The 16,895-nt window shown below is 51.7% G+C and overlaps 1 protein-coding gene across 1 annotated transcript; it reads right to left on the bottom strand.

Annotated features, from left to right (window-relative positions):
• Positions 1 to 2,363: 2,363 nt before the first annotated feature.
• ABHD6 (abhydrolase domain containing 6, acylglycerol lipase) lies at positions 2,364 to 14,345 on the bottom strand. The gene is made up of 9 exons (XM_061362436.1): positions 13,664 to 14,345; positions 11,870 to 12,017; positions 8,274 to 8,430; positions 7,750 to 7,863; positions 7,433 to 7,565; positions 6,047 to 6,204; positions 5,179 to 5,233; positions 4,642 to 4,742; positions 2,364 to 4,239 (listed from the first exon to the last, which is right to left on the bottom strand). The coding sequence occupies exons 2-9, from the start codon at positions 11,986 to 11,988 to the stop codon at positions 4,063 to 4,065; spliced, it is 1,014 nt and encodes a 337-aa protein (XP_061218420.1). The 5' UTR covers positions 11,989 to 12,017; positions 13,664 to 14,345; the 3' UTR covers positions 2,364 to 4,062.
• Between the last annotated feature and the right edge of the window lie 2,550 nt (positions 14,346 to 16,895).

The following is a 16,895-nucleotide window of genomic DNA, read 5'->3' as shown; positions in this document are numbered from 1 at the left end:
ACATATAATATATAACATTATAGAGTTATATATTATTCTTAAGAATTTATATACAATTACTATAATAACTATAGATTGATATTGTAATAAATTATAATTATAGCATATAAAATATACTAATAATGTATTATAATACATTAATATTATATCATATAATTTGCATATAAATAAATATAATATACCTAAAATATATGTTATTCTTATTTTTATATGGATATTTATAAATCTATACCTTTTATATATAATTGTAGTAATAATTCATGTTATATATTTATACATAATATTAATATTTTTATATATTCGTATTTTATACAATTATAACAATTATGTATAGTTATATATTCAGACATAAATGCTTATATGTATTTATAAATATATAAATTATATATAAGTATATAAACAATTTATATTATATATTTTTACATTTTAAAATACTAGTAAGTTGGAAATGTTCTACATTTGTATGACTGATATAGAAAAATGTTTTTATATATTTAATATATAAATATGTATTTTCTATCTTATATAGTTATATATGTAATAATATCTGTTATTAATATATTTATACATATTTACATGTAAACATATAAGTATATATTTATAAATGCATTGTATATAATATATAAAATATAGTTATATAACACATATTATATCTTAATTATATGTACATTTAGCCTGTGATTAATATTGCCCTTTATTTTGGCCCTTGATCTTGTATTCTTCCTTTAAAGATCATCTGTTGCAGTGTCTGTCAGGGCAAACTACTCAGGTTCACATAATTCTTGAGTTATGAAATCAGTAATAATTTCATTTTAAAGTAAAATTGAAGACAAATCAAGCATCCTTGATTTTTGATGGTTTTTTCATCAGGTTTCTATGCAGGCAGAAGATAAGGTGGCTTTCATGTAGTTGCATTTTATCAGGGCAAGACTTACTTGTTTAATGGCCATAGAAGCAGCCCTTCGGAAGCAGAAGAACCCTTCAGAAGTCCGAGGAAAACAGAGTTTGAAGCTTGGAAGCTTGAAAGGCAGGTTGAAAGCAGAAGCATGAAGTGATTTTGCCCACGTTTTGAGGGCACCATATTTTCCTCTTCAGCAGTAGCTGGGCACATACCAAGTGCCAGGAGCTGTTGCCACCAGCTCTACCCTCCTGCTCCCACTGACACCCCAGGGGCAGGGTGATGGGTACCACCGTGGACCTGGATTCTCAGCAGCAGAACAACTTGCTCCAAGGCATCGTTAAGTTTCTCAGCAAGCCAGCCCTGTTGTGTTTTGCAGCCTTTTCTCAGGATACAGCCAGTCAGTCTTGGCAAGACCCATAACAGCCAAGGGCTGACTCCTTACTTAGCTTTCATATGAGTCTCTTCATCCATGAGCCTTGCAACCCAGCTCGTCTTCAGTACTGACCCAGTTTATTCATGTAACTACAAGGGAAACAACACTTAAACACCAAACAACAAAACAAAAGGCAAACCTCTCCCTCTTGGCGTGCCAGCATGGCCAGGCTATGTGCAGGTTCCAGTGCCCAGGCTTACCAACACTGGGACCCAATGGTTTCCTTTTGGCTCCCCCCAGTTCTGACCATAGGACCCCCAAAACCACCTGGAGCAGCAGCACCTTCTTCTGCCCCAGGAACACAGCCTTACCTGGGCCATTGCTGGGGCTCACTGCAGGTCTCAGTACTAAGAAAGCAACATTTGTAGTGTGGGCTTTTATGGCTCCCAGCAGGAAATGGGGGTTATTGAGAACAGCTGCCAGTGTTACTGGGTCTCTCTACCTCTGATCAGTGGGCTCAGCTGGTGCTATGGGGTCAGCTTGGGTTGGCATGGGTTCAGTCAGATGAGTAGCAGCCATGCTATCTCGCTTCTGGGGTGTTCAGAGACACCTCCTCTTAACAAAAGGAAAAAAAGCAAAATTTATATTGTGTTTGAAGAGATGAGCCTTGAGCCTTCCTGTTCCTCACCATCTCCTCACCATTGCTCAAGGCAAAACCTGCATCTCCCAGGAATGTGGCGAGGAAAGAAGCAGCAGAGCAAGTCCCCTGTGCTGTGCATCATGCCACACCACAGCCCCCTTATTCATCGAATCACAGAACTGTTTGGGTTGAAGGGACCTTAAAGCTCATCCAGTTCCAACCCCTGTCACGAGCAGGGACCCCTTCTAGAGCAGGCTGCTCCAAGCTCCATCCAACCTGGCCTTGAGCACTGCCAGGGATGGGGCAGCCACAGCTTCTCTGGGCACGCTGTGCCAGCGCCTCACCACCCTCACAGGGAAGAACCTTTTCCTAATACATAATCAAAATCTACCCTCTTTCACCTTAAATCCATTCCTCAAAGGAAAAAATAATCATTGCACAGCAGACTCCTTCAATCACTAGATTTTAATAGCCATATAAATCCTTTGCATACAGCAATCTGTGGCATATGAGAAACCATAGAGATACCAAACGATGTTTTCTGGCTTTAACCACATAAAACTATCAGCAATTTTTATTTTGTTTTGTTTTTTTTTTTAGATCAACTCCTGTAGTAGAAACAATAACCAAGCAATAACAGCAAACCTGATCTGCTAAAAGAACAACGCTTCTTCTCTCGAAAAGAGCAGAGAAGCTGACAGGGAGTTTCAGATACCTGTACAGATCGGGGGACCTCAGAGAGACGTCGCGAAGACAGCTGGCAGCACCGCAAGCGCACACCCGGTCTGAGGGGCTCTGGTCTAGGGGTGTCAGCCCCGAGGAGCACTGGGAGTGATGCCATCTGCTGATTCGCCTTCAAGAGACCCATGCACCTCCATGCCCTCCAACAGTCTGAGTCCTGCCTAAGACCAGGACCAGCCCTTTCCCCATGGTGTGTGTTCGCACCCAAGGAGATGCAGGATCTGTCTCCTCACAGGCTGCACAGTGTATCTTGTCTGCATCTCCCGTTTCCACCTACAATTCACTCACTCAGGAGTTACAACCATGCAGAGGACGCACAAGCACATCACACCTTCCCACGCCACCGCCCAGAGCCTCGCAGGAGACCTGCCCCCCTCCTCACCACCCAGCGAGCCCAGGAGCCCACATCCCCTGCGCTATGCACACACACAGCCTGCTCCAGCCCTCACGCCTGGTTTCAGTGATGCTGGCATTCACAGAATTCACGGAATTCATTAAGGAAGTCGCTATTTACATCAACGTGTTCAGCAGCGTGATGTGATAGAAGAGCTGAGACAAGAGTTTGCCCGAGTTTGCTGACTCGCACCCTGCCCACGGGCTTATTGCTGACTCAGGCTCAGGGGCCGAATTGCCCCGGGTCGTTTCCATCCCTCTGGCTCACACGCCACCATCTGCATCCCAAGTTTTGACTCTCTATGTTCACCCTTAGGGGGAACCATCCCATGGGCAAGGCAGGCTGCGTGTGGACGCCGTACCCTGGGCAATGTTAAGGCATTACATAAACACGGGAGCTGTTCAGGGATTTAGAAAACCCACTCAAAGTGTAAACATTTTGCACATACAGTCACTGGACTCCTACGCATGAAGTTTTCTGTTGTTTTCTGCATAAATCACGAGTTAAGGAGCTACACAAAGGGCACTCGAGCAGACGCCTGGAGGACTGGGGTTCTCTTACAGCACAGCAGCATGCAACGAGACGGGACTCTAAGTAGTAGACATATTGTTAAGTCTCGGTCCAGGACTGTTCCTCCTTCCTACACTTACATAGCTTAGGTAAAAGTCATTAACAACTACGTGCTAGTAACTTGGGTAAGATGGGCCACTGCGTAAGGAGCTTCAGGACACGGCATGGCTAGCGCTTGGTGATTTCAGCTCGTTTCTACTTTATCTCTAAGTAGAAAAGGGGGAGATTCTGCTTCCATTCCTGTATCTATGGAGGATGCTCAATGACCCCTAGGTCGCTGTGCTCGCGGTGCTATAGGTTAGGTATCAGTGGTTCTGATTCTGCCTTCCTCAGGGACTTTGGCACATTCAACCCGATTCACACAAGATCCCTGAGAACTTATCAAAGCTGCAGTACTTTATAATTTAAAAGACCCAGAATGGGTGCTTGGCTAGCCGCCGCGCTCATGCCTGCTTCTTGTTGTTGTCCGTGCTGTGCAGCAGCGCCAGGAACTCCAGGATGAGGTTGGCCGTCTTGCGGGGCCGCTCCACCACCACCGAGTGCCCGCAGTTCTCCAGGATGTACACGTGGCAGTCCGGGATAGCGCTCGATAAAACATTGGCACCAGAAACATCCAGGACCTGGATGGCAGGGGAAAACATAGTCAGTCCCACAGGCAGAGCTGGGTTTTGCTGGACACCATAGAAATCCCGTCAGAGCTGACTTTGCAAGCTCAAGTGAGATGCTGAGCAGGGATGCAGATACAATCGTTGTGATGCCAGCTCCATCCCATGGTACCCATGCCTGGGGATAGGGCAGGGAGGCTGCATGGTGTCTGTTTCCTCATACAGCCGGGAGCTCTTTGATGTTTTTTGACTGCCAGCTCAGTGCAAAGGAGTCATGGCAAACGCTTACACTTTTGTACTTAGAGAGCCCTTTGCATAGGGGACAGGGACACACACGTGCCACACTGCATCCCTGTGGCTGGGCACGGACAGAGATGGAAATGTGGTGCTGTGGGTAAAGAGAAGGGGGCTGCATACCTGGTCCTGCCTTCCCCAGATGACCTGCGTTGGCGCTTTGATCTTGCTCATGTGCTCATGCAGAGAGTGCCTGGACTTCTCATTCACGATTTCTAAAAACACTAGAGGGTCAAGAGGACAGTCAGTCTGACCAGGGGGATGCTCTGCCTTCCCTTTTCACAGGGTCCCTGTGGGTCAGCCCTGCTAGTGTCCCCTCACTGGGAAACCCAGGCAGGGATGATGTGCAGAGTCCCAGTGGGCTGTCCTTGCATAGCCACCAAGTCCCGCTGTGGAAGGACCCTCTCCCAAGCCCATCTCCTTGTAGGTATTAGCACTGATTTACCCAGCTGGGAGGGTGAGGGTGAAGCAGCCACCCCACTGCCCATGGGGCTGGCAGTGCACTGCTACCAGTGACCAACGCGCATCCCCAAACCTGTTATTGATGTTGCCCCCTCCCAGCCTCAGCAAGGCAGCAGGGGTGTGCTGGGGCTGAGCAGCAAGCAGGTGACATGAGGTCTGGCTGGAAAGCCCGGTGAGGGGCTGCTGCCACGCACTTACATTTCCGGTAGAAGTCATTGTGTGGGATGCGAACATCAACGAGGCCCTGGAGAATCTGCAGGGGAGCAGAGGAGAGCTGCTGAGGGGAACCTGTGTGGGGCTGAGTGTTCCCGAGAGCACCCAAGAGCATGGCAGGCAGCCGGAACCGTTCCCCCACTGCCCCAGTGTCCCCTGCACAGCCTGGCCCCAGCACAAGCATCCTCCTATTCACATCTGGCTCTCACAACTGCGCTTCAGTAACACGTATTTCAGCAACAAGTAGTTTTGCCTTTTATGATGCAGACTCGAGTTTCTCACCCAGGCTGGCTACCCACAGCCAGCAGCACACCTCAGCCATGACTGTGCTTTTCTTGCTTCTCTTATTCTTTTGCCAGAAGGGTGTTCCCTTACGGCTTTTTCTTACTCTCCAATCTACTCATGCCAGACTTCCTAAGGAAAACCAGCTTAATGGCCAGCTCCTTGCCAAGTTCCTCTTCCCTGACAATAGAGGAATAACATTTCCATCACTTTTGCTAAAAAAGCCACAGACAATCCCCCTCCAGCCGGACAACAGCCGCTTTAGTTATTTAATGCTTCCTGCCAGCCATATTTGCTTAAAAACCCCTTTGACATCCCAGCTCACTGCCAAAGTCCTCGGGGGAGGAAGAATTTCAGTGGGCGCTGGCAGAGGGAGTGGGAAAAGTGAGTTTGAAGGGAAAGTGATGGAAGTGGTGCCAGGGGTGTGCCGTCGGGGTGACAGGGGAATGGCAGCGCTGGCTCCACTCCTGGCACCACCTCCCCTCCCACCGTGCAGGCTCCAGGAGAAGCAAACCCCTCTCCACCTCTGACCCCCCCTTTCCCAGCCGCTGCACTCAGCCGGGCTCCTCACCTGCTGCGGCACCTTGAAGCGCACATAGGAGCAAAGCTTCAGCATGTCTGCCATCTCCTCGGGTGTCGAGGGAATTAAAGGGATCCTGTCGATGAGTTCAGACTCCTGCAGCTCCCGGAGCTGCTTAATGAACTTGCTGTCAGTGGTACTTGGCAGACCTGTGTTGAAGGAGGAAAGGGGCATGAGCTAAAACCCGTATGAGACCCCCAGAGGTAGAGCATCACTGTACCAACCTCCCTCATCCCTGTCTCTGGCCTGCTGCCTGTCACTCATTAAAAAACACATAACAATGAAAAAGAGGGGAAGGAAAACAACCTGTACATAGAGCACCTCAATGTGCACCCAGAGATGCTCCAGGGCTTGACACCGCCAAGCCCCTCAATGCAACACGAGGTATATTCCCTGTAAACATTCATTAGTTCTTTGGCAAAAGCTATAGCACTTATTTTTCATATAGCCAGCAGATGCAAACAGTAATGCCCATACCCAGCCTGCCACAGTGCCGGCTCGGACAGAAAATTTCAGATGCCACTTCTGTAGGCACCACTGTGGGGAAAATCCCCAGCAGCTTAACTCCAGAGCTACCAGCAGCCCCACACAGAGGTTTTACATCCAGAAAGATCCAAGCAGGCAGCCAACCCCTCTCCAGAGAGGGCCTACCCCCACCTTGCCACCCCCAGAGCCTGGTAGCTAGGTAACATTCACTGTGCTTCATTACTTGTGTCTTATCTGGAGCCGCTTTCCTTGTGTGGGAGGGGGAAGGAGCTGCCATGACAACCGGGATGCAGCAAAGCCCTTCCCAGCAGAGAAGCTCCCCATGCCTCCTGTATCATGTCATGCCCAGGCTTTCCCAAGCCCCTGGCCAAGGGGATGGTGGGGATGGAGAGGTGCTGCACGAGCACAGGGGCACCCCACTGACCCATACCCAGCCACCAAGCACTCTTCCCACTCAGAGCACCCAAACATGTGGGGACACAGAGCTCTCTGGCTCCTGAAGCCCCAGCCTTCCAGCACACCAGGGCTCCCAAGAGGCCAGACTGGGGAGGCTGCTCAGGTTCCCCCTCCAGACCTGAGAGGCTGCAGACATGCTATGCAAAATGCCTGTCGTCAAAGGGAAAAGGCATTTTCCCCAGAGCAGGATTTGTGCCGTTTGCCCTAGTCCCAGCTCTAGTCGCACAAAGGCACAGTGAGGCAAATTCCAAAGTCCTGGAAAAGTGCAGTCAGGACAAGGCTGTGATTTCCTCATATGCCCTGCAGACATTTTCAGACTGTAAATACAAATCAGTTCAAAAGCCTAAAAGCCTCATAAGCCTCCAGCACTGCTCTGGACTTTCACACCTGCTCCTGTGTGCCCTCTGCCCGTCTCACCTCCCCTGCATTGCCCACCTGCAGGACAGATGAGGGTCAGGCTGCAAATGTCCTCTGGGTACTGAGCAGCATAGACACCGGCAACATTTCCCCCCATGGACGTGCCAACCAGATGAAAGGGCCTTTTGTTTAGGTTGATGCATTCCACAAACTGGCAGGGGAGCAGAAGGAGCATTGTTAGGGGAGAGCAAGCATGGGGTCATTAGAGAAATGCAAATCAAAGGTCTGAGGCTGGCGGCTCAGAATAGGGCTGCATGAGGCAACATCCCTCATGTCCCTACAACCCTCAAGTCCCTGCATCCATCTGCAGAGGCAATGCAATGCTGGGCTTTTACCTGGTGTATTCTCTTAGCTTGTCCACTAATGGAGTAGTCATCCAAGGCCGAGCGGGTTGTGCCCTCATGCCCGGGCATGTCAACACACACCAAGTGCAGGTTCTTTGGCAGGAACTGCAGAAACAAACCAGAGGTGGTTATGGTGCAGGAAATCTGTGAACCCCAGGGATGGGATCTGGCGACCACGGGTGGGAGCAGGGAGTCGCTCTCCTCCTAGCAGCCCCTGGTTAGTCATGCACCAGAGTAAGTCAGCTGATGTACCAATGATGACATGATAAGAAACCACAGCCAAGACTTGCTTCCCATGGAGGAGGCAGGTACATACTGCTATTCCCCTGCAGCTCTGCATGTCGCAGGGATGAAAGGGATCCAACAAGTAATGAGCGCAGAGATAAGAATGGTGTTTCCAACATGTTACAGCAATCGTCACATCCCATACACACAACCACTGGGTCCCCACCGCCCCCCCAACCCAGGACCATCAACTTTCACTAAGCAGCAACATGGTAGAAATGGAGTCCCACCTTCACTATGGACAGCCACATGTCTTTATGGGCTGAGAACCCATGCAGCATCAGGATGGATGGCCGGTATCCAGGCCTCCCTCTATAGGAATAGCAAAACTGATAGTCATCGTAGTTTGCATATCTAACTTGCATACCCAAGGCTCGGCGCCAGTACCTGGAAACAAGGAGAAAACAATACCAATAAGTGAGGCAAGACCAGGACCCAGTGACAATATAAACCAGGTGACAAGTTCAAACTCAGGCTTCGGACTGGCTAGTTTGCTAAAGACAGTTAGGTTGTGCTCATGTCATGAGACTGTCTGCAACTAACTGGGACTAATCCTGAGCATCTGGTCCCTGGATTACATGTGTCCCTTACAGGTGCAGTACTGGTAGCTGGCTACTCATGGCTGCACTGCAGATGGTTTCTGGAGACACTTATTTAAAACTTATAAAAAGACCCTAACCAACTGATTTGGCAGTGGAAATGGGCCAAGATAGCAACCCTGAAACTGAAAGTGCCCGAAGGTTGATATGAGAAGAAAGGCAGTGTGCAGGATGGGCAGGCCAAGGGAGGCACTTGTTCTAGGTGGGCAAGGTGGATCTGCCACAGGTTTATTTGGACACAGTCCCACATCAATGGCAGAACATCACCCCACAGACAAGCATACTGAATCCCAGCCAAAACAACTATGTTATCCAGGAATAACACAGGGACCCATTTCCAAAATGACAACTATACAATCTTTCAAAGGTATTCATACACACACAGAGGACCAGAGGGACCATCCTTACACAGGGCCAAACACTCCTAACCCCAGGGAAGCCCAGGTTGTTCCTCTGAAAGCAGAGGCAGATGGCTCCTGCAGTGGGTGCTTGCAGCCTGCTTGAAGAGGATGCAGTGAAACTGCTGCCCAGAGGGGACCTGGACAGAGATTACCACCGACACTTTGGACACATGATGTGTATGTGCAGTCCAAGACAGAGGAACAGGTTCACGTCCTCTGCATTTCCCCTGTGCTCAGATGTAAACCTTTTCAAGACAACTGCTGGGCTGCTCCTGATGGGCAAGATACTGACAAATACTTTTATATGTGATACCAGTATTTATTTGAGACACAAGAGCAAGGTCACCAACGCTGCTGGGCTGTCCTAGCTCTCTGCCCACTCAAAGCTTATGCATAGTGCAATCCTCTTTTAGCATAATCTCTTTTTAGAGGGAGTTAGTGGGACTTAAGCAGCATCTCAGCCCTGGGCTGGTCCTACAAGGAGAGGTGAATTTCTCCCTAATAAGTGTCTTAAGAGCCCTCGCCTCAAAGGCACCGGTGTAAACTGCCGACGGGCAAGATGATAACATTTTTAGCAACTGATCCCGATGGATCAATTCAAGAGAAGGCAAAATAATCTGTGCAAAGCTGAACTGATCCCCCGCAAGGTGTTAACGCGCTTAGCAGCAGCAGCTCAACCGATTAACCCCTGGCAGCAGTGCAGGCAGGCTCGGGGCCGGGGTCAGCCTGGACGTCATGGAGGAGCATTAGCAGCAGGGGAGGGAGCGAGGCCACCAGTGACAGAGCCCAGCGTGACCCTTGCCCCCGCCGGCTGAGGACACACAGAGCAGTGGCAGGGAGGAGAAGAGAGGCAATGAGTGGTGGGAGAAGGAAGAAGTGTCTCCAGGGACCCCTGGGGACCTGCCAGGAGTGATGCTGAAAAGCTGCATGGGGCTGAAAGGGGGGAGCAGCACGGAATGCTGCCTGCCCTCTCTCCTGCCTCTGCCAATGGGGAAACACAACGACTTTTCCCCCACAACAGTGACTCAGAAAGTAGCAAATAGGAAAGGAAGAGTGAAGGGCAAGCCCACTCTTCTTTTTCCAGTGACCCAAAGAACAGAGAAGCCCATTTACATGCACAACATCGCAGTTTTTCCCGCAAGGAGCTGATCCTTCCAGAAATGCTGGAAGAAAGAGAGATAAGGGACCTTACCCTTCAAAAGGAAACATCCCTGCTGATCTCCACTCAACACAGACCCACCTACCCATGGTGCATTTATATTCAGCCCCTAACTTGCAACCCTGAAGGACAAGGCAACAGGGTCTTCCTCACCTCCCTTTCAACCCCGCTCCTCAAAACTCATCCCTTTGCACCTCCTTTTCCCTGTGCTGCCACCCCTACCTGTGGACCTCCGAAGTCTCTGCTCTGGTGCAGCAGCATCCCTTTGGCGATCCTCCTCTGAACCCATCAGTTTCATCAGCCCATCAGGGTCCTCCCTGGCTTCCACCAACCACTTCTATGTCCAAAGGGAAACTAAAACACCCTTTGACAAACCTGGTACCACCTAGGTCTGCCCTGGGCAGCAGCCCAGATGTCCCTGGCAGGACCCTGCTCTCCTTTGGAGAACAGTGTTTGGCCTCCCCATGCAACACACAACGGGAAGAAATTCTCCCCCGTGTCAACCTAAATCACTGGGGTTTTCATCCCATCCTCCCTCCTCTCTCAAGCCTCCAGAGGCTGTGATTAAACGGTTGCTAATAAATGTGCTGCTAGAAACAGGCTTCATCACTCTGCTGCATGAGCGCCGGGGTGGGTTAATGTCCTCCTCTCACAGGAGGGCACTGATTTGGAAACACCCCGTGAGCAAACCTGCAGGAGCCACCATCTGCCAGCAGCACGTGAGGGCAGCCTGCCATGCTGCCTGCCGTGCTGCCTGCCATGCTGCCTGCCATACTGCCTGCCATGCTGCCTGCCATGCTGCCTGCCATGCTGCCTGCCATGCTGCCTGCCATGCTGCCTGCGCCGGGCAATGAGACACTGCCCCAGCTTCTGAAGGGAGCCTTATTCCAGCTTTCCCCTGCAACAAATCCAGACAGGAAAGCCACCAACACGCTTATCACTGATTTCCAGGGACAGAGGAGGATGGAAGGATGGAGAATGTAGAGCCTGCCTCCCGGTATCAGAAAGGATGAGATGCAAGGGGGTCAGGAAAAGCATCACTCCATCTTCTCTGCTGCTGCAGCCCAGAAGAGAGGGAGAAAATGAAAAAAGCCTTATCCGTAACTGCTATCAAGGGAAAAGTCCCTGCCAGCCGAGCAGGCTGTTAACCAGGAGGGAGCACATGAGCCCAGGGACCCGCAGCAGAGCCAAGGACACCCTTGCTGACAGCTGCATTGATGAGGTGGGAGGTCACCAGGCTGGGGGCCCGCAGTAGCGGTGATGCTTCTCCCACCCACAGCCCTGTCCTTGGGGAAAACAACCCAGGAAAGCTCAGAGACATCCTGTGAGCTGGAGCTGCAGCAGCCCAGGAGCCCCGCTGCAGGACAGCAAGATGCCAGCAGCCCAGCCGAGCCTGGACTCATAAGCATCAGCAGCAAAAATGCATTGAGAAAATGCCCTTTCCTTCTCCCAGAGATGCTCAAAGCTCCACACAGCCCCTGGAAACACCACCTCACCCACTGCAATCACCATCATGGGCAGGAACACCCCCTCTGTCCACACCGCCTCGCTGCCCACAGGCTCTCTGCAATAAGCCCCATGCGCCTGCGTGCGTGCAGGGACCGGCTGGGGAGCAGCAGTAATTCCACCCCCGGGCTGAAATGAGAGCAGCCAGGCTAAGAACTCACCAGTAGTAGATGCGGATAAGCGCTGAGGGCCAGAGAAGGAATGAGGCCACAAAGGCCAGGATGGGGATGGCCAGGGTGCCACCGGCGATGACAAACATGTTCAGTACATCCAGGTCCATGCTGCTTTTCACTGCCCAGCCTCACCTGCCTGCATTTAGGGAAGGATCAGACATTAAACATCAGAAATGATGACAAGTCAATGTTATATGTAGTACACCCCCTCTGCTCCCATGCAGAGAGGAAAGCAGCTCTGTGAGAGGCAAAGAATACCAGGCAAGACCACAGAAAAGTCTTTCACTTTTAATAAGCCAATTATTTCATTTGGCTCCTTGATGGATCTAACACTGCAATGTTAACCTCTCAGGAGAGCACATCTCAAACACGCAATGTGCCTCCTAACGGGCATGGACCACATCTGGGGCAACAAAGCACAACACGGCCCTTGGGGCAGTTTACAGATGCAGGCAACACAGTGCCCCAGGGGCACAGCAGCCTTTACCCCCATGGGTGCATGCAGGGCTGCATAACACAGGCTCTACATTTCTTTTCGGAGGCAGGCATCCATCTCCAGCTCCCCTCCCCCTGCCCAGTCCCAAATCCCCAGCACACAACCACTGACCTAGAATTGATGGCTTGAGCCTGGCTCTCATTACCACTCTGCACAGGCACGAACTAATCAAGGCAGCAGAGCCTATTAATGGGCTCGGGGGCTGAAGGAAACAACCTGGCAGGGCACTCCTTGGTGACTAGCCCTTAGCTGAGACAAACTCATCCTCACCCCCACATCCTCTGTCCTGCCCCACGGATGTTTTGCACTTGTCAATCACAGGCTCCCATCCTGGCTCCTGAGCATCCTTCAGACATATCTCGGGGGATGAGGCAGGCAGGAGGACACATGGTACACGGGTGACTCTTCATGCAACACCATTCTCGGCCCTGAGCTCGCCCCAGCACGAGCAGCTGGGAGATATTATTCTCCTTAAGAGATTAAACCCTGTGGCACACACATCTCCTCTAATTCCCCTTGCTAACCAACTTATGCCTTGCCCTCTCCTCGGCACTAGCTCTTCTGACATTCATAAAACGAAACCTCCTCAATGCCTGGTCTCCCACCAGCCATCACCCTCCATCACCACCACCACGTTTTTCCACGCCAGGACAGACAGATTAATTCCTGCTTCCTGCAAGCCTCATGGCAGTATGTGGCATGTTGTATGTTATGCCGTAAAACAGGAACAGAATCGCTGCAGTCACATCCTCTCCCCCTCCAACGCCATCACACCCCCCACACCTTACACATGACTAATTAAAACAACAGAACCTCTGAAGCAGGAGCCAGCTTTGCCCGCGTTCCCCAGGGAAAATAGGAATAACTGAAATCTGAGGAATAGTGTAAATATTTCCACCAGGCACCTCCTTTTCAAAGCTGAACCTCATTTCCTTTTTCAAGCCCCAACAACACACCATTATTCGTTTCATTAACATTTTGCAGAACGATCTTTGATCTCTGCATAGCTGAACACTTTGTGCAACGGATAAACTGCATGTGTGAGAGCAGGGGGCTCGGGAGCCCACCTGAGAGCACTTGCTGCCTTTCGTTGTGTCACTAAAACTGGGAGGGCATGAAGCACAGAAAATCGCCATCACTCCTATCCGAAACCGGTAAGAGGAGAAGGCTGCAGCTAGGGAAAAGCGCGGGGATACAGGAGCCCCTGTGGTTCCCAGCACGGGGTCACCGCCTCCACCGCTCCTGGAAAGCAAAACAAGGGAAAAGCCTTAAAAAGCCCAGCTTACTTTGCAGAGATCCCCTCCTCCTCTCGGCACAGGTCCCGCGCACTGTGGGTAGCGGCAGTGCCTGAAAACACTGTCAGAAGAGGGAAAAAAAAAGGTTAAAATCACACTTTGCTTTTCTCTCCCTTTCAGGCTCGGTAGCTGGTGACACGGCGAGTTTGAGGACAGCGAGTTTGGGTATTTAAGCCACTGGCTTCCCTTCAAGACGCCTCATCTTCACCTTGTGACCAACCCTTCCCCTGTTTATGTAAATGTAGTCTTTTGTACGATAAAGCCCAACGAGGGCACTTGTTCCAAGCAGGAACAAAGTGCAAGCTGCCATCCGAGATGAATCGAGAGCCAGCGCGGTGCAGCGGGGAGAGCCAGCGCCAGCAGCCCCCGCCACAGCAGGGCTGCACAGCCCCCAGCGAAGCAAGGCTCATGGCTGCGCTTCAGGTGATTACAGCTATTAGAACAAAGCCAGATAAGCTGCTTCCTATCTCCTTCCTCTTCGTCTTAAATGTAATTTTCCAAGCGCTCCCGGTGCCTCCCCTCCCCGAGCCTTCCCTATGCGAGTCAGCCTGAATCGCAGCGCAGCCGCAGGAAATTACTGGAGAGGCAGGAAAACACTGGCCTGAACTCGCCGGCAGCTTTTGGCCGTGGAAAATCACGCTAGAGGCGCAGCGGGAGCACCGGATCCCCCTCCCCTCCCCTCCATACGAGTGCCCAGGGCTGCTTTGAAGCAGAAAACCCCCTACAGATCCCCTCTGCCATGGCTGCGGGGCTCCCGTCCCCGCTGTGCTGGCAGTTTCGGCAGGGCCATGGCAGCCACTGCTCACCACGTGAGCCCCAGCACCCACTGCCGGCCATGCGTACCCAGCCAGCCCCGTTCAGGGCCCCCGCTGGCCATGGGTACCCACGGAGCCCCATGCTGTGGCCAAGCCTCCTCCTGCGTGGGCAGAGCATCACCACCAATCTCCATGGCGATGGAGGTGCTCGGAAGAAACATGCCAGCAGGCCCAGCTCCATGGTCAGAGGCTGCCCCCATCACCCCAATCCTCTGCACTTCAGCCCCATAAAGCCACCTGTGCACCCAGCAGCACTGCTAGAACATCAGCTCCACAAAGCCATGCGGTACCAACCCCCTGCAATGGTGCTTTGCACAGGCACTGATCACCCTCCCTGCTGCACCAGGTATCAGGGACAGGAGTGGGCAACACTGCCCCAATGACGATCCTTTGCTAGCAGCTAGAGAGACATCATGGGCTTAAAAGTGACCCCGTGGTAACAACTGTAAGTCTTCAGACTACAGCTCATCCATCACTTGGAGGTGCCTTGTAACCAAGAGTCACAGCAGATGCCCCCAAGCATTGCTACTGTTTCTTGGAAGGATCTCTGAGTACCTCATAAATTAACTCACATCAGTTAGGCAAGTCTGATAATTGCTGTGATCCCTGTGGTGATAAGGCCAAGCGGGACGAGCACCTGACAGGGCAGATGCCAAACCAGGAGCAGCAGTTCTCACACCAGCATCTGAGGCACAGCCCCTGCATACCACCTGCATGGAGGAGCCCTCAAACAAACCACCCCAGGTAACGGGATGGTGCTAACAGGAGGCTTCAGTGTCTGAGAAGGGGCCCCCAGGAACTCCAGCTCATAGAGCTAACTGTGTAAGAAAAGCCCCAAACCTGCAAGTGAGCCATTTCCCTTGGAATCCACTTCCCCCTTGGCATCCTCAACAGCCAGAAAAATAATACTGACTATAAAAAACAACATAACTAATATTACTAAGTTCCTCAGTGGTATATTTTGTACCATGACCTTTTAGATGAGAGTCACAGTGAAGTTATAATTTAAGATCTATTAATATTTAAAAGATCTCTGTCCATCAGCCAGCCAGCTCTCAATCTTAATCCAGCCTCCAGAGGGCTGGGAGTAGGAAACATGCCCTTTCACCTTCATTTATTTATAGATGGCAGAAATGAGATCATTACTTCTGCAGCGCCGTTTCACAAGACGTGCATCTCTAACCTGAGTGTATCTGTGCAACACGGCTCTAATGTGAGCTGGGCTGGTCCCCATCGCTGCTGCTGCACCCCAAGCTCGGGACAAGCCGGGACAAGCCCAGTGTCACTGCCAGCAAGCCTGGGGACAAGGCGGCTGAGAAGCACACCCGAAGCAGGCTGTGCCACCAGCCAGCTGCCGGGTTACAAACTCATCCCATGCCCGTCCTGCTTCCGGACCCTGACACCATCCCCATCCTGCCGCACACGCACACAGCAGAGGATGCACAGCACAGCTCATGTCACGAGTGCACCCGGACTCAGCCCTCTCCGGGGGGGAGGGATGGAGTAGAGATACCAGGGACCACCTCCAGGTCCCCTCTCCCAGCACACAGCATCCCCTCTGCCCCAAAGTAACCTCCCTCCAGCAAACTGATGGCATCCTCCAAAGAGCAGCAGCCGAGATGCAATGCCGCTCTGCTGCCCTTCATGCCCATTTCCTGAGGGGGGGGTGGTGGTAGTGGTCAGAAATGTTAACAAAAATGGATTAAATATTTGTATATATTAAATTATTTCTTGTATTTTGGCTTCGCTCCTGACCTGCCCACTCTCCCTCCCCTCCCCCAGTGATGCCAGGGTTGGGACTCAGAGCGAGGTGGCCCGGAGGGCGTCCCGGCATCCTTCCCCCGGTCTCCCCCGGTCTTAGGATCGCTACCGTCAGCCCCCCACCCCTCCCCGCCTCTCACCGTGCCGATCCGATCCGAGCCGATCCGAGCCGGGCCGGGCCGCAATGGCAGCGCGGAGCGGTGAAACGCGGCGGCTCCGCTGCGCCCTCCCTCCGTCCCTCCGCGCCGGTGCGGCTCCGCGGGGGCGCAGCGCAGCGCTGCGAGGCGGGGATGTGGCGCGGCTTGGGGGGGGGGGATGTGGAGGGGATACACGAGGTGCAAGGGAGTGAAATAGGGGTGTAAGGGGGAGATGCAATATGGCTGCAGTGAGGGGGCAAGGGAGTATGTAGTATGGCTTTCAGAAGGAAATTAAGTAGGGGTATAAGGGATGGAAGTGGGGATGCAGTGGAGCTGTAACAGGAGATGTGATGGGAGTTCAATGGGCGTGCAAGGTGGGGATGCAATAGAGTCGCAGTGGGGGGGCCGAGGGGGATAGAACGGTGTAAGGGCATAATGGGCCTTCTGTGAGGATAGAAGAGGGTAGCAGAAGGCTGGAAGGGGAGCTGCAATGGATGCAGAGTGCAGATG

Source organism: Neopsephotus bourkii, unplaced genomic scaffold (assembly GCF_033783945.1).
Source record: "Neopsephotus bourkii isolate Nb327-2 ecotype Australia unplaced genomic scaffold, CSIRO-AGI_Nbou_v1 NB_1120, whole genome shotgun sequence".
Lineage (NCBI taxonomy): Eukaryota > Metazoa > Chordata > Aves > Psittaciformes > Psittacidae > Neopsephotus > Neopsephotus bourkii.
Note: the sequence above shows the minus strand (reverse complement) of the source record. Positions and strands in the feature narration are given on the sequence as shown.